The sequence below is a fragment of the Telmatherina bonti genome (genome assembly GCF_933228915.1).
Source record: "Telmatherina bonti genome assembly, chromosome: 10".
Classification (NCBI taxonomy): domain Eukaryota; kingdom Metazoa; phylum Chordata; class Actinopteri; order Atheriniformes; family Telmatherinidae; genus Telmatherina; species Telmatherina bonti.
Genome location: NC_136628.1, coordinates 3,438,402 through 3,459,271, shown reverse-complemented (window position 1 = coordinate 3,459,271; position 20,870 = coordinate 3,438,402). Strand labels below are relative to the sequence as shown.

At 42.5% G+C, this 20,870-nt stretch overlaps 1 protein-coding gene across 1 annotated transcript; it reads left to right on the top strand.

The window, feature by feature from the left end:
* The first annotated feature begins 2,001 nt into the window (after nt 1-2,001).
* On the top strand, nt 2,002-16,955 carry fam114a2 (family with sequence similarity 114 member A2). The gene is made up of 14 exons (XM_079247623.1): nt 2,002-2,115; nt 2,591-2,772; nt 5,979-6,078; nt 7,525-7,626; nt 7,712-7,815; nt 7,904-8,038; nt 9,757-9,921; nt 10,405-10,528; nt 10,604-10,719; nt 13,219-13,308; nt 13,462-13,586; nt 16,043-16,115; nt 16,195-16,248; nt 16,727-16,955. The coding sequence occupies exons 2-14, from the start codon at nt 2,599-2,601 to the stop codon at nt 16,826-16,828; spliced, it is 1,464 nt and encodes a 487-aa protein (XP_079103749.1). The 5' UTR covers nt 2,002-2,115; nt 2,591-2,598; the 3' UTR covers nt 16,829-16,955.
* Nucleotides 16,956-20,870: the final 3,915 nt, after the last annotated feature.

Genomic DNA, 20,870 nt, shown 5'->3' with positions numbered 1-20,870 from the left:
TTGTGTCTGAAGCAACACAACAGACTTCAATATGAATCGTCTTTATGAATGTTAAATCTTTACAACAATCTATAATTCTAAAAATCCCACATTTTATTCTGTTTTTAATTAATTTCATATATATAATTTACTCTCGCCAAGTGATTACTGAGACAGGCTCCAGCTTCCCATGACCTTACACTGGACTAAGCAGTTAAGAAAATGAATGGATTGGTGTATTATTTAGCAATACTAAATTATAGTATTTGATAATCTACTATTAATGACAAGAACAATGGGTAATAAAACTTTAAGGAGAAAACACTACAAATGAAGTGCTGCAGAGTTGTAAGTTATATCTACATTTATACCCAGTAAACACTCACAAATCCTCACCTGTTGCAGTCAGGTGGGATCAGGTGTAGATAAGGAGTCCTCCAGATGGCAACATAAAATAGTTCTTTGTAATTTTGAGTTTCTTTTCTGATCCTCACACTGAAGAAAATGTAGAGCTTGAATGATTCACTGACTTCCTGGTTGCTTTGCTTCAGTTCAGGAAAGGGTGAGTGGGAGTGGCTTCTACTGCTCAGGTGAGGTGGCAGGAAAAATACAGCCTTTGATTTTCCTCCTAAATCAGACTGATGGAACTAAACATGGTGTTCAGAAGAGTCCATTAAAAACAAAAAAAATATAAGAGATGAAAATAGAGTAATCATCCAAAGGTCTGTAACTTAGATCCTCGCATATGCGTGTGTGTGTGTGTGTGTGTGTGTACATGTATGTATATTTACACACACACACACACACACACATTTCCTTATAATCTGCTTTGTTAAGATACCTAATGAGAAGCTGTTTGTTGTACTGGTGTATTTAATCCCCCACAGCTGTCATGAAGGTAAACCTGACCTATTAAACCTAAAATGGTTTTTGTAGCAGGCTGTAAACATGTTTATTTCTGCTGTAAACATATTTATTTCTAATGTAAACATGTTTATTTCTGCTGTAAACATATTTATTTCTAATGTAAACATGGTTATTTCTGCTGTAAACATGTTTATTTCTAATGTAAAGTTGGTCTTTTTAACATTGGAGTCTATGGGGATTTGCTCTGTTTTGGAAAAAAGTTAAATGTTCAAATATTTGTTTACACAGCAATAAAACATAAAATGTTATCTAGTTAAGCTTTGATTAAAACATGCAACATGCAAACTCCACACAGAAAGGCCACTGACCAAACCTTGCCCTGGCTGAGGATCAAACCAGTGACCTTCTTGCTGTGAGGCCACAGTGCTAACCACTATGCCCCTTTTTTCTAGATGTATTTAATCAATCTTGTACATTTAAACGCCTGTCTTTATCTTATATAACACCCAAAATATGTAAATTTATCATAAAATAATACATACAGCTGAACAGATCATTGATTTCATTCCAAGCTGCATATTTATAAACGACTGATAGAATGTTATTAACAAAATAACAGATATACATCTGAGACAACTGACTTTGCTTTGTTTTGTTTTTTTGTTTTTTTTAATTAAGAACCAGTCTAAGTTTCTGTAGAAAATATTGTACTAGATCAAAAGCTGACTGTAAGAATTCAATTCAATTCAAATTTATTTATATAGCATATTTAACACAACCTCCGTTGAACAAAGTGCTGAACAAAAGTAAAATCAAGTTAAAAGTATGAATCCCAAAGATATCAATAAAAACATATTTGGTTTAAAAGAAGATACCATGAGGACAACAGTTAAAACAGATAGAATCAACAATAAAACCAATGTAAGAGAAAAAATTGAGTCAGTAAATATTTAGATAAAAAAATAAAATAGCCAAGATAGCCAGAATTGAAAGGCTTTTTTAAGAGAATAACAATAAAGAACAACTTGACTAGAGTTGTTACATGGATCAAATTTATTTCCAAATCTTTTGTATAAATGTCATCCTGTGGTTTTATTACACAGTAAGTTGGCGGCTTTTATTTAGAAGGCGCCAGCCGGAAGTGCAGCTCGCAGACCGGAAGTGTCTTTTGAAAACAAACCGTGACGTGGCTGATCCTGCAGGACGAACAGAAGCAGAAAAACATACTTTTCTTGGAAAATAAGAAGCATTTGATGGAAAAATAGGAAGGTAAAAGCCCGAATGAAAAAGAGAATTATTGTTTCTGTCGGAAGGAAGCTATCGGCGAACGGAAGATTTTTAGCTTCAACACTTTCAGCCGGATGAATTTATATTTTCTATTTCAGCTGATTATATATAAGAACCAGGATATTATATATTAAAACATTCAGTGTTAGCAAAACCAGAAAGAAACTCGGACTCACCATGAATTATAGTTTCAGTTTTCTGCATGAACTCTGCGTGAACTGAATCTTTCTGTAAAATGAGTTTATTTAGTTTTCTGTTTATGTCATTTAATCTGCTTTTGAGTTGTTTCCCAAAGGTAATTTAGTCAGAAAGGTCTCCCCAGACATCTGAGGAGCCTCCAGAGAAGATGAGAAGTGCTGGAAGAGCTTTTCAGATGAGCTTCCATCCCTCCATCTGTCCTGGAGATCTGAGGTGTTGGAAATGGCCAGACTCATCCAGCAGGTGTGTTGTGACACAGGTGAGAAGATGTCTGACGCGGGAGCTTCTTGCCCAGTCACTGAAGGCTCAGAGGAGGGACCAGACACGGCTCCATCCAGCTCTGATGATGTGGCTCCGACCAGGAAGACCAGGAGGAAAGCGGAGGTCCAACCGGCCACTGGAGCTGAGGGGGGGTCCAAGGCGGAGGAGCAGATGGCTGAGGTAGCTGGAAGTGTGTGCCGGTTGGCTTTCCTGTTTACAACTCCTGCTCCTTTTTTGTTTCTTCCTCCTCAGCTCTCCAAGGTTTTGTCCGTGCAGATTTTCCTGGTGTTTAGTCTCAGTCCGTAAAGTTTTATCAGGGACATCCTGCTGCGGTGGTGCCTTGATTCAACGCCTTGCCTCTGACATCTGCCTGCTTTGTTCCGGACCAATGCTAACGGAGCCTGCAGGGAGGAGGATTTCTCTGATCCACCAGCCAGTCAGAAAGTCTCTTTCAGATCAAAATGACATCTGGTGAAGATAAAAAGATGTCAGATATGACGAACTACTTGACAGAATGATGATGACCGGAGAAGGTAAAGAGATGTGTCAGTTTCCTGCAGACTGGTTTAATAAAGTTTGGTTATTTATGACATCTGTAGGACATAAAGTATCCCAGGGTTCCGCGGCAGCGCCAGATTTCCGCTCTGCAGAGCTTGTAAAGAGAGAGAGATTGTTTACCTGCTGGATGGATACAGGGCTTTAAGTATTCTGGTGCTCCATGATCTCCATGCTGTTAAGTCCTTTCTTCAGAGAGCAGCACACGCTGGCCGCTGAATACAAAGATACCACCCATGTCCTCAGCTGGCAGCTCCACTAAACAGAACCAGTTAAACACCAGTTTCAACAGTTAGAGGCGACTTTGCTTAACGTCTTGGCAGAATTATGGAGGAAAAGCCATTTTTCCCACTGGACAATAAAAAGAAAAGACTGGGATGGGCAAAAGAGCTCAGTGTCAGCGGAAAAAGGTGTTGAGAACACACGAGTCCAGTGGAAAAAGGTGTTGGGAACACACGAGTCCAGTGGAAAAAGGTGTTGGGAACACACGAGTCCAGTGGAAAAAGGTGTTGGGAACACACGAGTCCAGTGGAAGAAGGTGTTGGGAACACACGAGTCCAGTGGAAGAAGGTGTTGGGAACACACGAGTCCAGTGGAAGAAGGTGTTGGGAACACACGAGTCCAGTGGAAGAAGGTGTTGGGAACACACGAGTCCAGTGGAAGAAGGTGTTGGGAACACACGAGTCCAGTGGAAGAAGGTGTTGGGAACACACGAGTCCAGTGGAAGAAGGTGTTGGGAACACACGAGTCCAGTGGAAGAAGGTGTTGGGAACACACGAGTCCAGTGGAAGAAGGTGTTGGGAACACACGAGTCCAGTGGAAGAAGGTGTTGGGAACACACGAGTCCAGTGGAAGAAGGTGTTGGGAACACACGAGTCCAGTGGAAGAAGGTGTTGGGAACACGAGTCCAGTGGAAGAAGGTGTTGGGAACACACGAGTCCAGTGGAAGAAGGTGTTGGGAACACACGAGTCCAGTGGAAGAAGGTGTTGGGAACACACGAGTCCAGTGGAAGAAGGTGTTGGGAACACACGAGTCCAGTGGAAGAAGGTATTGGGAACACGAGTCCAGTGGAAGAAGGTGTTGGGAACACATGAGTCCAGTGGAAGAAGGTGTTGGGAACACACGAGTCCAGTGGAAGAAGGTGTTGGGAACACACGAGTCCAGTGGAAGAAGGTGTTGGGAACACACGAGTCCAGTGGAAGAAGGTGTTGGGAACACACGAGTCCAGTGGAAGAAGGTGTTGGGAACACGAGTCCAGTGGAAGAAGGTGTTGGGAACACACGAGTCCAGTGGAAGAAGGTGTTGGGAACACACGAGTCCAGTGGAAGAAGGTGTTGGGAACACACGAGTCCAGTGGAAGAAGGTGTTGGGAACACACGAGTCCAGTGGAAGAAGGTGTTGGGAACACACGAGTCCAGTGGAAGAAGGTGTTGGGAACACACGAGTCCAGTGGAAGAAGGTGTTGGGAACACGAGTCCAAGTTTCAGCTGTTTGAGATGTAGAACAGATGAAAAGATGCTTCGTACAGTCAAACAGTGGAAGCAGCATCATGGTCTGGAGGTGGTAAAATAGGACCAGTTTCTCAGACCCGGGGCCTCATGGACCACTACCCGCATGTCTTAGATGTGTTCCGACTCCAACGCACCTGATTCAGATGAATGTTTTTCCTCCTCAAGCTAACGAGCAGCTACCTGCACGGCTCCCGGATCTGAACCCATGCAGCTGTTCTGGGAGCATCCTGACTGCACGGTACGAAGGAAGACCCCATCAAGCTGATCCAGCTCCAGGAAGATGCTCCAGGAAGCATGGCAGGATGTCTCAGCAGCTTAGCTTGAAAAAGATGCACCTGCAATGCCTTGCTCCTCGTGAGGTCAGGACCGTGGGAGCAGTAAACTCAGACTGTTTCCTGAATTAAAAGTGAATCTTTAGGGTGGCAAGGACCACATGGTTGCAAGTAAGGCCAGGCAGGTTTGTGGTGATTTGACCAGTTCATGGAGAGAGACTGGGGGGCATGACTGCTTCCAGTTGACACAAAACTTTAATAATTGGCTTGAACCAGAGTGTTACTGTAGTTATGTTTGCAGCTCCGCAGTAAGATGAAACATTTGGCAGAGGGTCCGCCACAGAGCTCACGCTTCTGAAGTGATCTTTGTCTGTTTTGCTGGTCCTCAGAAAATAAGAAATCATTTAATCTGAAGTTTTAAAATAATCATGGCAGACACTGAAACAAAAATAATCATTTTGGTATTTATTTTCCCAGTCAGAGAGGGGGAGAGAACTTCACCTTAATAAAAGAGGAAAAGAATTCACAGTGAAGACAGCTACAGGATCTGGCTTTGTGAAGCCTGAGGGCCCAGTTTGAAAGTACTGTCATACTGGGAGAGCTGCATTGATTGTTGATTGACAGGACAACTTTCAGTCTTAGCCACGGTTCTTTGAATCGCGAGACCTTCCCGAACCTGTGAAAGAATTACATGGTTTGTGACATACAGGAGTTCAAGTAAAAGAAACTTAAGGCTGTTGGTGTAAAAAGGCATTTTCCTTATTTTTACATTTAGAAATGTTTGGATCAATAAGCTTTAATCAACCAATAAGCAATAAGCTTTTATTTAGGAAGATGTGAACATTTGGTTTCCTGTTGACTTTCCTTCGGTTGTACAACTGCATGAAGCACTTGAGGATGCTCCAAAAATGACCCCACTCTGCTCAAAACCAGCAGGGTAGGACCAGGTGGAGCCTTTCAGACTGCTGGCTGGGATCCCCGGCACACCCAGAACCTGGTGCTGGGACCCCCCATCCTGCACTCACTGCTCCCTTCTGTCTCCTGCAGACGTTCACTGACATGACGGTGTCTCAGAGTGGTTGGGGCAACTGGGGTAGCTGGGGCAAATCATTACTTTCCACAGCAACATCTACTGTGGCCACAGTGGGTATGTATCTGTTTGCAGAATAAACCTTTTATAAAGAAAAAAAAAAAAAAAAAATCTGGTCATTTAAAAGGGACATTTTTAAAAAAAAAAAGAAAATATGCCAGAATTGGTTATTTCCATCCAGAGTCCCTGGCAGATCAGGGAACTTTAAAACAATCATGGCAGAAAGACAAAGATCTTCCACACAACCCAACACATCACAACACATCATTGGTTCTGTGTCTGGCAGCTTTAATCTTGAAATTCAGCATATTTAGGGGCGTGTCCTTTTGATTGACAGGTACCTGACATCCCGCTGCAGCAAGGCACAGAGCAGAACAACCGCGGTTGTAACAACGTGACTTAGCTTTAGCCCGCTTACCTCCGTTAGCTGGTTAGCTCCGGGTTAGCTCGGTTAGCTCTTAGCTACAGAAAGCTCAGAGTTCGCTCAATGTCAATCATCCACCATGACGCTCACAGCCCCCCTCTCAGCTCCACCTCTTTGCCCATATTTGTATTTTCCGGGAGAGACGACACGCATGACGCTGCCAAGATGGCGATGGTAGGAACCGCCCACCGAGCTTCAATTCAGCTCTTCAGAAACCTACGGGTGACGTCACGGAGGCTACGTCCATCCTTTATGTCCAGTTTCCAGTTTTCTGTTAAACAATGTGTCTCTGATACCAGCTGAGATGCTGGTCCATGTCCCTTCCTTCACCTGACCGGCCTGTCGACTGAAAGCTGTAACGGGTGGTCCACTCCGTCTTCCTGTCAGTTCCCACACGTTAAATGAAAGCTGATAACATTACTTGTTTAATTGCTCACCACTGAAAAGGTATATTTGGTATCTTTTCACTTTATTTTGTGCCAGTAAATTAATTCTACTCGCTGTATGTGTTCCTATGGATATTATCTGCGTGTTGATGAAGTGCAGATTTCTGTCTGCTGCTGACCTCTGAGAAGACATCACATCATTTCTCTGACCTTTTCTAAAACGTTGCTGATATGTCTGTTGCGTTCAGCAGCCAGTTGTCCCTCTCCCATCAAGCCTTTGGCTGGTGTCTCTTTTCAGCTTCAGGCGGGGGCTTCAGGGCGCCGTATGAAGAAAGGTTTTAGCTTCTGCAGTGTGTATTTTCCAAATGCAGCGTACTCAGACCGTTTCTCCTCCTTTGCCCCGAACTAGTCTGTTAAAGTCATTTCAAACAAGAACACATTTGTGTCTGATTGATTGAATTCTTAATTTATTTAACTAAATGGTTTATATCATGGTTTGTTTTTAGCCTGTAGGCTACATTAGGGGGTGGTGCGCCGAGGTGAAAATTCATTTTGAAAATACTACATTACATTTGCAGTACATCGTGTAGGAACAACTGCTGTGTAGTACTAGGCTGCACAGTAAGTCAAAGTAAATGCTAAACCTGTAGTTCCCTTCACTGCATTCACACGCTGCTTGTCTCACCCTTTCAGGCCTCGGCCTTACCCAGGTGATGGAAAAGGCTGAGACGTCTCTGGGAATCCCCAGTCCCGACCAGCTGATGGCTCAGCGAGAGGAGGAACAGAAACAGCAGGGTAACACACTTTACACAAAGAGCGCTTCTTTTTTTATCTAAACTTCATCTGAACATTAAATCTCTGCTTTGGATTTTTCCTGAAGTTCCAGAAGGCGGTGAGACGAAGCCAGAATCGGTTGATGGATTATCAGTCGCAGGAAGTGCGATGGGAATGTTTTCTTCTCTCACCAGCATCGTTCAGACTACAGTAAGGCGTCTATAGAACAGGAAGAAGCCGCAACACGGTCAGTACTAACAGAAACCTGCAGGCATGCTGAAACTCCACCTTCTCACAGGGAAAGACTGTCATAACCGGAGGTTTGGATGCTCTGGAGTTTATTGGAAAGAAAACTATGGATGTGATTGCAGAAGGTGATCCTGGCTTTAAGAAGACTAAAGAACTGATGAACAGGAACTCCACTCTGTCGCAGGTGGGTTGTCATCTTTAACAAAGCTTAAAGCATCTACATCAGGGGTGCCAAGTCCAGTCCTGGAGATCTACCATCCTGCAACCTTTAGATGCAACCCCTGTCCAGCACAGCTGAGTCAAATAGCTGAATTCCTCTTCTGCATGTCATTCAGCTCTGCAGAGGCCTGATAACGAGACACTTATCTGATTCAGGTGTGTTGGAGAAAGGTTGCACCTAAATAAAGCAGGATGGTAGATCTCCAGGACCGGACTTGGGCACCCCTGGTTTACATGATCCCACTAGTTCAGATGAAAGAAACAAAGCAGATATGTGATCATAAAAAAGTCTTGTTGCAGGCAAAGCTTCAGTTTCTGTTGCTGTCAAATCCATACATGCATGTTCCAGAGCTTCCTTCTGCTGAGGAAAATACGTCTGAAATGTGTTTAGAACCAAAGAAGAATCTGTTTAGTCATCAATGTTCAAACCAAACTATCAATCCTGAAATCTTGATGTGATTTTAGACCATGAGCTTAATTTTAAAACCATATTAAAGCAGGAACCAAATCTGGTTTTGAACCACCTAAAAAATAAATCTGGAAAAAGAAATGTGATGGATCAGTGATGTGGGAACACAGGGATGTGGATGTGGGAACACAGGGATGTGGATGTGGGAACACAGGGATGTGGATGTGGGAACACAGGGATGTAGGAACACAGATGTGGGAACACAGGGATGTGGATGTGGGAACACAGGGATGTAGGAACACAGATGTGGGAACACAGGGATGTGGATGTGGGAACACAGGGATGTAGGAACACAGAGATGTGGGAACACAGGGATGTGGATGTGGGAACACAAGGATGTGAATGTGGGAACACAAGGATGTAGGAACACAGAGATGTGGGAACACAGGGATGTGGATGTGGGAACACAGGGATGTAGGAACACAGAGATGTGGGAACACAGGGATGTGGATGTGGGAAAACAGGGATGTGGATGTGGGAACACAGGGATGTGAATGTAGCAACACAGGTATGTGGATGTGGGAACACAGGTATGTGGATGTGGGAACACAGGGATGTGAATGTGGGAACACAGGGATGTGGATGTGGGAACATAGGGATGTGAATGTAGCAACACAGGTATGTGGATGTGGGAACACAGGGATGTGGATGTGGGAACACAGGGATGTAGGAACACAGAGATGTGGGAACACAGGGATGTGGATGTGGGAACACAGGGATGTGAATGTAGCAACACAGGTATGTGGATGTGGGAACACAGGTATGTGGATGTGGGAACACAGGGATGTGAATGTGGGAACACAGGGATGTGGATGTGGGAACATAGGGATGTGAATGTAGCAACACAGGTATGTGGATGTGGGAACACAGGGATGTAGGAACACAGAGATGTGGGAACACAGGGATGTGGATGTGGGAACACAGGGATGTAGGAACACAGAGATGTGGGAACACAGGGATGTGGATGTGGGAACACAGGGATGTGGATGTGGGAACACAGGGATGTAGGAACACAGAGATGTGGGAACACAGGGATGTGGATGTGGGAACACAGGGATGTGGATGTGGGAACACAGGGATGTAGGAACACAGAGATGTGGGAACACAGAGATGTGGGAACACAGAGATGTGGGAACACAGAGATGTGAATATCTTCCGTTTCTTGGCTTGTTATATGAAAGTTATCATTTTTCCTGCCTGTCTTGGCTACTCAGGTGTTGCGGGAGGCCAAAGAGCAGGAGGAATTTCTGACAGTAGAAGAAAAGTCATCAGATTCGGAGAAGAAGGCGGTGGCTCACTACAGCATGCTATTTGATGAATTTCACGGTCTGTCCCACCTTGAAGCTCTGGAAATTCTGTCCGGAGAGAGTGAGCTGAAGGTAGGCCTACCTCCTGACTTAGGTTACCACGTTGCTCCTCAGAGTCATTACCGAGGCTTGCGAAGGCGTTCAGACACCTTCAACTTTTCCAGTTTTGTTACGTCTCGAGTCACCCCAGTCAAATATATTTTATTGGACCTTTTATAATTAAGACCAACACAAAGTGGCACAAAAATGTGAATTACATAGAAAATATGCAACTTTATTTTCTCACAAATAAAACACTGAAGTTTTCAGCCCCGAATTAAAACTGTATGAAGCCAACTTTGACCATCTGTTGCTGGAAAGAAGCGCATCCAGAACATGGAGCTGCCACCACCATGGTGCATGGTTCAGACCGACGTGCAGAAACCATCCTCAAGATTTCCTGAAAACTCGTGTCTGAGATGAAAAACGTTCAGTTCTACATGAAATGTAAAATAAAACAAGTAGAGCACAGAAAAGCTGTTGTTTAAAGGCGGAGGTTGTGTGGTTGTGGTGCAGGTGAAGTCGGTGCTCACCACTCTGTCGGGAGATGAGCTGGTTCAGCTGAGGGAGGAACTGGACTCCATCAGGAGGATCTTCTCCATGGTGGAGTTTGATGATGAGGAGCTTGATGAGAAGAAAGGTAATGCCTGCATGCTACAGGAAGTCTCCGTCATCTTTCTCATCTTCATCAAAACATGGCGTGTTTTTTTCCCAGATGGAAACGAGGCGCAGTTTGAAAAGGAGGTGATGAAGATCCTGAGCAGCGTCTGTTCCACATCGTCAGAGGCTCTGAGACTGTCCACGTCGGAGACGGCTGACAGACTGGGACAGGTGAGTTCCTGCTGACGCAGCTCCATCATCCCTCCATCCCTCCATCATCCATCCCTCCATCCATCCATCCCTCCATCCATCTGTCCATCATCCATCCATCATTCATCCATCTATCATTCATCCATCCGTCATCCCTCCATCCATCTGTCCATCATCCCTCCATCCATCATCCATCCCTCCTCCATCCATCCATCCATCATCCATCCCTCATCCATCCATCTGTCCATCATCCCTCCATCCATTCATCCATCCATCCATCCCTCTATCCATCCGTCCATCATCCATCGATCCATCCATCCATCCATCCATCCATCTTCCATCTGTCCAACCATCCATCCATCGATCCGTCCATCCATCTGTCCATCCATCCATCCATCTGTCCATCTTCCATCTGTTCATCCATTATCCATCCATCCATCTGTCCATCCCTCCATCCATCCGTCCGTCCGTCCATCCATCCATCCATTAATCTATCCATGCATCCATCCATCTGTCCATCCATCCATCCATCCATCCATCCATCTGTCCATCATCCATCCATCCATCATCCATCCCTCATCCATCCATCCATTCATCCATCTGTCCATCATCCATCCATCCATCCCTCTATCCATCCGTCCATCATCCATCCATCCATCCATCCATCCATCCATCCATCCATCCATCTGTCCATCATCCATCCATCCATCATCCATCCCTCATCCATCCATCCATTCATCCATCTGTCCATCATCCATCCATCCATCCCTCTATCCATCCGTCCATCATCCATCCATCCATCCAACCATCCATCCATCGATCCGTCCATCCATCTGTCCGTCCATCCATCCATCTATTTCTCCATCCATCCATCCATCTGTCCATCATCCCTCCATCATCCCTCCACCCATCCATCCATTCCTCCATCCATCCATCCATCATCCATCCATCCATCTGTCCATCATCCATCTGTTCATCCATCATCCATCCATCCATCTGTCCGTCCATCCATCCATCCATCCATCCATCCATCCATCCATGAATCCATCTATCCATCCATCCATCCGTCCATCCATCATCCCTCCATCCATCTCTCCATCCATCCGTCTGTCCATCCATCCATCCATCTTTCCGTCCTTCCTCCATCCGTCTGTCCATCCATCCATCCATCCCTCCCTCCGTCCATCCATCCATCATCCATCCATCCATCTGTCCATCCCTCCATCCATCCGTCCGTCCGTCCATCCATCCATTAATCTATCCATGCGTCCATCCATCCGTCCATCCATCCGTCCGTCTGTCCGTCCATCCATCCATCCATCCATCCATCCATCCATCCATCCATCCATCCATCTATCCAGTGTTAGTTTTGGGTTATGACATCTTACAAATATTGAATTGTCAAAGTATTTACCTGCTTGGGTGTTTTTATTAATTTCTCATACATAAATCCTCCAATTTAAATGGCTTTTGGAGGAATTTTTTATTTAAAAAAACAGATCATGTGATGGGAGAAGAAAACACGATTTATGGAATTATGTGAAATTAAAAAGTGAGAAGTGCAGCCTTCAGGTTTTGCTGTTCAGCAGTCCTGTTATGTTTATCTGTAGCCAAACAGGAAGGCCATCATTATAGGTCTGATTTTTACCGTTCCATTGAAGATTCAGTCATATAATTCAGAAGCGTGTTTTCTGATCTCAGTGGTACAAAGACTTTTTATATATATTTATTTATTTATTGTCATTTTATTTAATTTTTAGCTTTTTTTCAATCCTTGTTGGGATGCAGACATAGGTCTTATCACCCTGCAGCCAGCTGCCACGGGTGAGGGTGTATATTGTGAGTGGCTGAAACACTGTAAGACGAACCTCATACGCCCAGGGACAGGTACATCTTTCCTGAAAGTCAGAACTGACTAAATTATTCCCAACTGAATGAAGAAAGAGTTGAGAGATTGCTGCGTTTCCAATCCTCCAGTGCAGAGTTGTGATGTTTGTCTCACTTCTGCGATGTTGCTCAGATGAAATGAGGCATTACGTTCAGACTGAGGCCACTTTGACACAGATCAATTATGTATCTAATTCTGGACTGCGTATGAAACAGGACTGCATTGGATAAAAAACAATCTGATTTGTGCCGTTCAGATTATCATTACAGAATCTGATACGAGTCACACGTGGGCACAAAACTGAATTTGGATTCTGAAATTTGGTTGTCTCTGGATCTTACTAGTTAGGGATCCCAAACAGCACTGGAACCAATTTGGTGGAAACACTGGGTCAAAACAGCTCCTTGTAAACTCTTAGACATCATTTCAAAATGGCCCAGTCTTTCCACCAAACTGGAGCCCATGTGGGTTTAGATGTCTAACCAGTTTCATTAGCTATAAAAGGACGAGTTCAGCGCTGGAAGCAAGTCTGAACCATTGATTCCTTTGTTTTGAGTTTAGCATCTTTTCTGGTCCATCATGTTCATGTTTTAGTGGTAACTGCTGAAAACCAGGTTTGTGCCCTTCCACAGGCCTTTAGAACATCCTACAGCAGAGTCGGGGACATGACCAAACCATGGGAGGATGATGATGGCGAGAGGAAGAAAACGCACTCTGTAGAGGTAAATCCATATAATCATTATTGTAATAATACAAGAAAAGGCCACAAGGTTGAACTAAAATTCTTCCACAAGAGTAAGAGACAAAAACCTGTCCCAAAAACAAGTACTGCACTTTATTTACTGGTGTTTTCTTGTTGTGTTGAATCTATGCAGGACATTCACGCTGCAGCTATTCTTAGTCTGGCAGAGCTGACGGCTCGATCCATCGAGCTTTTCCATAAAATGGCTGAGATGATTCTCTTCTCCTGCAGCAGCACAGACGTCAGCTTCCTGTCACAGTACGGCAACATGGAGGTTTCCTCTTCACACCAACACAGACATTTCTCTGGTGTTAGATTAGTCTTCATCAAAGGCTTAACACGATACTAAAATGTCAAACTCTATGCCGTTACTAAGCATGGTGCTCCATACTTGGTACCATTTCTGATACTACAAAGAAGGGGGGGAAAAAAATCCATTTTCCAATAAAAATAAGTCAGTACAAAAACATCACAACTTACTGGATGAAAAATATAAATATAAGAAGACATTAACAGTGTGGAATAAATACATTATTTTAAAGCTCTTGGCTCATACAGCGACGTTCTTCTCAAACTGCCCACTGGAGATTAAAAATACAAAACTAAAATAAACTTGAACCTCTTTTAAGTTCAGGTAAATGGAGCAAATGATCAACCCTGTGATGGACTGGCAACCTGTTCAACTGTACCTGCCTCTCGCCCCAATGGTTGCTGGGATAAACACCAGCTTCCTCACGACCCTTAATCGGACAAAGCAGTTCAGAAAATTAATGAATGGAACAAAACAAACAATCAACATCTTATTAAAACTGTTTTCTATTCATAATTTAAAAAGCCTGAAGTTTAAATAACCGACAGGAAGCCGCTCCATTAAATGTACTCAGCAACAGTCCCGTTAAGCTTCTGTGTGTGCAGTTATTTCTATAGTTACTGGGAGGTGTGGTTGTGTTGGTGGTTGTTTAGGTCTGGCTGTTAGTTCTCTTCTCTGACTCAACCTGGACAATAACTGGATGATAGCAGCGTGGCTAACTAGGATGCTAGCAGTATGGCTAACTTGTTATGAGCAGGGTGGCTAACTGAAGACGAGCAGGGTGGCTAACTAAGGATGCTGGCAGCGTGACTAACTAAGGATGCTAGCAGTATGGCTAACTGGATGCTAGCATCATGGCTAACTGTGGATGGTAGCAGTATGGTTAACTGGATACTAGCAGCGTGGCCAACTGGATGCTAGCAGCGTGGCCAACTGGATGCTAGCAGCGTGGCTAACTGTGTATGCTAGCAGTATGGCTAACTGAATACTTGCAGCGTAGCTAACTAGAGGCTAGTAGTGTGGCTAACTAAGGACGTTACCAGCGTGGCTAAATAGATGCTAGCAGCGTGGTAACTGGATGCTTGGCATGACCTTTGACTTTATGAATTCAATATTTCTGAGCCACAACTTATGAAAAGAGAAAATGTTGGAAAATATGCGTGCATTGTTGCTGATGAAGCACAGAGAGAGGGGCGAAGTCAGAATCCAGCATAGTTAACTTATGCTAACGGTAATGCTGGACAGTGGAAACTATATATTAATTTTAAACTTGCCCACCTCTTAATAACCCGGAGTTACATTGGGTCCGCTTCAAATGGACTCTGGTCCATTTCCATCGATAATGCGGTTCTGTTGGGATTTGTGTCAACGCGCAGATCAGGTAAAGCATCGTTTCAAAGCCAAAACAACGATATTACTTTTCATTATTTCTGCCAAAAAAGCTGCCATTGGCCGCTGCCATGTTGAAAGTTGTAAACAATGGGTCCACTAGGCAGCTGCTGCATAGACTGTATAAAAAGATGGGCGAAGCCTCCGTGACGTCACCCGTAGGTTTCTGAAGAGCTGAATTGAAGCTTGGTGGGCGGTTCCTACCATCACCATCTTGGCAGGGGCATGCGTGTCGTCTCACCCGGAAAATACAAATATGGGCAAAGAGGTGGAGCTGAGAGGGGGGGCTGTGAGCGTCATGGTGGATGATTGACATGGAGCGAACTCCGAGCTTTCTGTAGCTAAGAGCTAACCGAGCTAACCCGGAGATAACAGGAGCTAACCAGGTAACGGAGGTAAGCGGGCTAAGTCATGTTGTTAATCGGCTAAAAACCATGGTTGTTCTACGTTCTTCTGACTTGATGCAGGAGATTGGGTACCTGTCAATCAAAAGGACACGCCCCTAAATATGCCGAATTTTGAGATTAAATTACTTTTAAATGGGCGAGTTAGAAAAAAATTCACTTCCCCCACAGTAGTCATGAAGGTAAACCTGACCTATTAAACCTAAAATGGATTTTTGAACTAGGCTGTAAACATGTTTATTGCTGCTGTAAACATGTTTATTTCTGCTGTGGAGTTGGTCTTTTTAACATGGGAGTCTATGGGAATTTGCTCTGTTTTGCCGCCCCTAGTGGATGAAGGGGGAACTGCAGTTTAATGCACTTCTGCATAGGTTTTACTTTTAACCGCCAAAGGCTCCGTCCATCTTTCATATACGGTCTATGAGCTGCTGTAGGGGGAGGGGCTGCCCACTGCAGTGCCTGTTCAAAATGGTTGGAAGCGGCGGTTTTTAACGTGGCATCGATACCCTTGTAAATTTATGTCTCACTAGAACTACATTGTCGAATTGATTAGAATGACTAGTGATATTTTTTACAACACAACCTCATAATGTCTCTGACTGACTCTGCAGATTAACAGTTCTCCTCTGTAAAGAAATGTCCCTGCTGTCTAAGAGGTTTACGTCCTGTCTAACATCAGCAGGGGTAGGTGTGATTCCTCCTGACTTCCTGCACGGCTCCATCAGTCCTGCTTGTGCTCTGAGTTGACAGTTCTGTCTTGTAGTCCACAGAAAAGGCAGAAGTCCTGAACCCGCTGATAACAGGAGTCTTTCTGGAGGTTTGTGTTCTGTCTCACCATTCGGCCCGAGGTGGGCTACTCTGGTCCTCGAGGTTTGCAGTCCTGCAAGTGTTAGGAGTCTCCCTGCTGCAACACACCTGACACACATCAGACTTAATTGGTAAACTTGTGGAAAGCTTGACATGAAAGTCTACCAATTACCCATTGATTTGAGTCAGATGTGCTGCAGCATTGAAACTTTTAACACCTGCAGACCACAGTGTTAAAAGTTTTCAACATATTCAACAGGTTCTAGGACTGTAGTCCTAGAGGATCAGAACTGCCCACCTTGTGCTGAACTCTAATTCTTCACTAACTGACAGTTTTTTAGCAGCTCTTCAGTAAATTTAACTGGAGCTTTAGAGCTGCATCATTCAGTGTCTGTGCTGTTGCTTAACCTGGTCAGATTTCCTCTGAATTATCCCAACAACCATGAACGTGGTTTTTATCCACATTTTCTGATCTTCTTCTCACTCAGGCATCAAACAGTGTGTCTTACATCCAAGATGCTTCCCAGCTCCTCGTGCCCATCCTGGAGATATCTTGCATCCAGAAGAGAGCCAGATCCTCGGAGCAGTGATGTGACCTCTGAACTCCATGGTTGCCATGACAACAGGACCATGGACACATCTGTAAAAACTTTAATTGATTTCACTTTGTCAATAACTAAAATAAAATTTCCCACCTGGAAGGAGAATGTTGTTTACACCAGCAACACCATACAGAGGCCTGTATGACGAAGTGGGATGAACATACCCAGCATATTTCTGTTACCTGGCGGCATTTACCCCAACATTTGCAACGCTGATAAGCTGTATTACAACGCCGTTGTCAACTCAGTAAATGAACGCAGAGTTTTCCAATCTTGATCAAAGCACTTTAAAGTGTTTTACTTCTCATTTCTGCTTTTATATGCAAGCTCCAATCTAACTTTTTAACTCTGTGCAATTCAAATAAATTCTCACAACTTTGTCAGCTTTTATCCCACAGACATTGAATATACACCAAAACATTGCAAATTTTCTTGGCTTCAACTCAATTGAAGTGTATAAAAGCTGGAAGCTACAGATTTTGAGCTACAGCTCTCCAAGCGACAAAAAAAAGTACTTTTTTTTGTTAAAGAGACAGCATCAGGATTCCCTCGCTCCACTGTTTCTAACTCTCCACTGTTTAAATTCTGTGCAGAGTAGGATAAATTAAATACATCAATGTCTTCCTCAAGCCTTGTGCCGTTTACAATGAAATAATTATTTGGATATTTCTTATAGTTTTTTTCAGTGGTGAAGAGTTTGGGGTTTTTGGAAAGGCCCAGTGCAGCACTCACTGCGTCCCAGTTCAGGTTCAGCACACTTCCAAGTGCGGATTTGTCGGCTGCAAACGTCTTAGTGGCGCCAAATGCTGACCCAGTTCAAGCTCCTTCCAGTCCCCCCTTCAAATCTGCACTTTGTTTGGGTCCAGATCGGTGCTGAAATGTGAGCTGAAATGCACCGATTTGCAGTACCGGCATTTATAAATTCTATCCCTTTGCATACTGGGACTTTTACCACTTTCCTCAGCAATCAGGATGCCCTCCTACGACTTCACCACATATTACAGCTTAAATTTGTTGATTTTCATAAAAAGTCGCCTCAAAAGAAATCTATTGTAGAAATGTATTAAGACCGGTTTAGACACACAACGCTTGCTGTAGCCCACAACGTCACGCCGCACGTCATGTTGTTCACTCGCTTCTGTGTTTATATTGAAGTGGACGTGCTTTGGATGAGAGGAAAGGCGGAGAAACAAAACTATGGTGGCTGTACTGTTAGTCTGGCTCCAAAAGGGCTTGACACGAACTGGAGCAGAGTTAAGTCATAACAGTAGTACTACTAACAGTCATTTACTACAGTAGTACTACTAACAGTCATTTACTACAGTAGTACTACTAACAGTCATTTACTACAGTAGTACTACTAACAGTCATTTACTACAGTAGTACTACTAACAGTCATTTACTACAGTAGTACTACTAACAGTCATTTACTACAGTAGTACTACTAACAGTCATTTATTACAGTAGTACTACTAACAGTCATGTACTACAGTAGTACTACTAACAATCATTTACTACAGTAGTACTACTAACAGTCATTTACTACAGTAGTACTACTAACAGTCATTTACTACAGTAGTACTACTAACAGTCATTTACTACAGTAGTACTACTAACAATCATTTACTACAGTAGTACTACTAACAGTCATTTACTACAGTAGTACTACTAACAATCATTTACTACAGTAGTACTACTAACAATCATTTACTACAGTAGTACTACTAACAGTCATGTACTACAGTAGTACTACTAACAGTCATTTACTACAGCAGTACTACTAACAGTCATTTATTACAGTAGTACTACTAACAGTCATGTACTACAGTAGTACTACTAACAATCATTTACTACAGTAGTACTACTAACAGTCATTTACTACAGTAGTACTACTAACAGTCATTTACTACAGTAGTACTACTAACAGTCATGTACTACAGTAGTACTACTAACAGTCATTTACTACAGTAGTACTACTAACAGTCATTTACTACAGTAGTACTACTAACAATCATTTACTACAGTAGTACTACTAACAGTCATTTACTACAGTAGTACTACTAACAGTCATTTACTACAGTAGTACTACTAACAATCATTTACTACAGTAGTACTACTAACAATCATTTACTACAGTAGTACTACTAACAGTCATGTACTACAGTAGTACTACTAACAGTCATTTACTACAGCAGTACTACTAACAGTCATTTATTACAGTAGTACTACTAACAGTCATGTACTACAGTAGTACGACTAACAGTTATTTACTACAGTAGTACTACTAACAGTCATTTACTACAGTAGTACTACTAACAGTCATTTACTACAGTAGTACTACTAACAGTCATTTATTACAGTAGTACTACTAACAGTCATGTACTACAGTAGTACTACTAACAGTCATTTACTACAGTAGTACTACTTAACAGTCATGTACTACAGTAGTACTACTAACAGTCATTTACTACAGTAGTACTACTAACAGTCATTTATTACAGTAGTACTACTAACAGTCATGTACTACAGTAGTACTACTAACAGTCATTTATTACAGTAGTACTACTAACAGTCATGTACTACAGTAGTACTACTAACAGTCATTTACTACAGTAGTACTACTAACAGTCATTTACTACAGTAGTACTACTAACAGTCATTTACTACAGTAGTACTACTAACAGTCATTTACTACAGTAGTACTACTAACAGTCATGTACTTCAGTAGTACTACTAACAGTCATTTACTACAGTAGTACGACTAACAGTCATTTACTACAGTAGTACTACTAACAGTCATGTACTACAGTAGTACTACTAACAGTCATTTACTACAGTAGTACTACTAACAGTCATTTACTACAGTAGTACTACTAACAGTCATGTACTACAGTAGTACTACTAACAGTCATTTACTACAGTAGTACTACTAACAGACATGTACTACAGTAGTACGACTAAGTCATGTACTACAGTAGTACTACTAACAGTCATGTACTACAGTAGTACTACTAACAGTCATGTACTACAGTAGTACTACTAACAGTCATGTACTACAGTAGTACGACTAACAGTCATTTACTACAGTAGTACTACTAACAGTCATTTATTACAGTAGTACTACTAACAGTCATGTACTACAGTAGTATGACTAACAGTCATGTACTACAGTAGTATGACTAACAGTCATGTACTACAGTAGTACTACTAAGTCATTTACTACAGTAGAACTACTAACAGTCATTTATTACAGCAGTACTACTAACAGTCATTTATTACAGTAGTACTACTAACAGTCATGTACTACAGTAGTATGACTAACAGTCATGTACTACAGTAGTACTACTAAGTCATTTACTACAGTAGAACTACTAACAGTCATTTATTACAGTAGTACTACTAACAGTCATTTACTACAGTAGTACTACTAACAGTCATTTATTACAGTAGTACTACTAACAGTCATGTACTACAGTAGTATGACTAACAGTCATGTACTACAGTAGTATGACTAACAGTCATGTACTACAGTAGTATGACTAACAGTCATGTACTACAGTAGTATGACTAACAGTCATGTACTACAGTAGTATGACTAACAGTCATGTACTACAGTAGTATGACTAACAGTCATGTACTACAGTAGTACTAACAGTCATGTACTACAGTAGTATGACTAACAGTCATGTACTACAGTAGTACTACTAAGTCATTTACTACAGTAGAACTACTAACAGTCATTTATTACAGTAGTACTACTAACAGTCATTTATTACAGTAGTACTACTAACAGTCATTTATTACAGTAGTACTACTAACAGTCATGTACTACAGTAGTACTACTAACAGTCATTTACTACAGTAGTACTACTAACAGTCATTTACTACAGTAGTACTACTAACAGTCATGTACTACAGTAGTACTACTAACAGTCATTTACTACAGTAGTACGACTAAGTCATTTTTACTACAGTAGTACGACTAACAGTCATTTATTACAGTAGTACGACTAACAGTCATGTACTACAG

Coding starts and splice junctions, on each gene's coding strand:
- fam114a2 (XM_079247623.1), top strand. CDS start 2,599: ATGTCTGACGCGGGAGCTTCTTGCCCAGTCACTGAAGGCTCAGAGGAG. Junction 6,079..7,524: donor ATCTACTGTGGCCACAGTGG/GTATGTATCTGT, acceptor TCACCCTTTCAG/GCCTCGGCCTTACCCAGGTG. Junction 10,720..13,218: donor CGGCTGACAGACTGGGACAG/GTGAGTTCCTGC, acceptor GCCCTTCCACAG/GCCTTTAGAACATCCTACAG.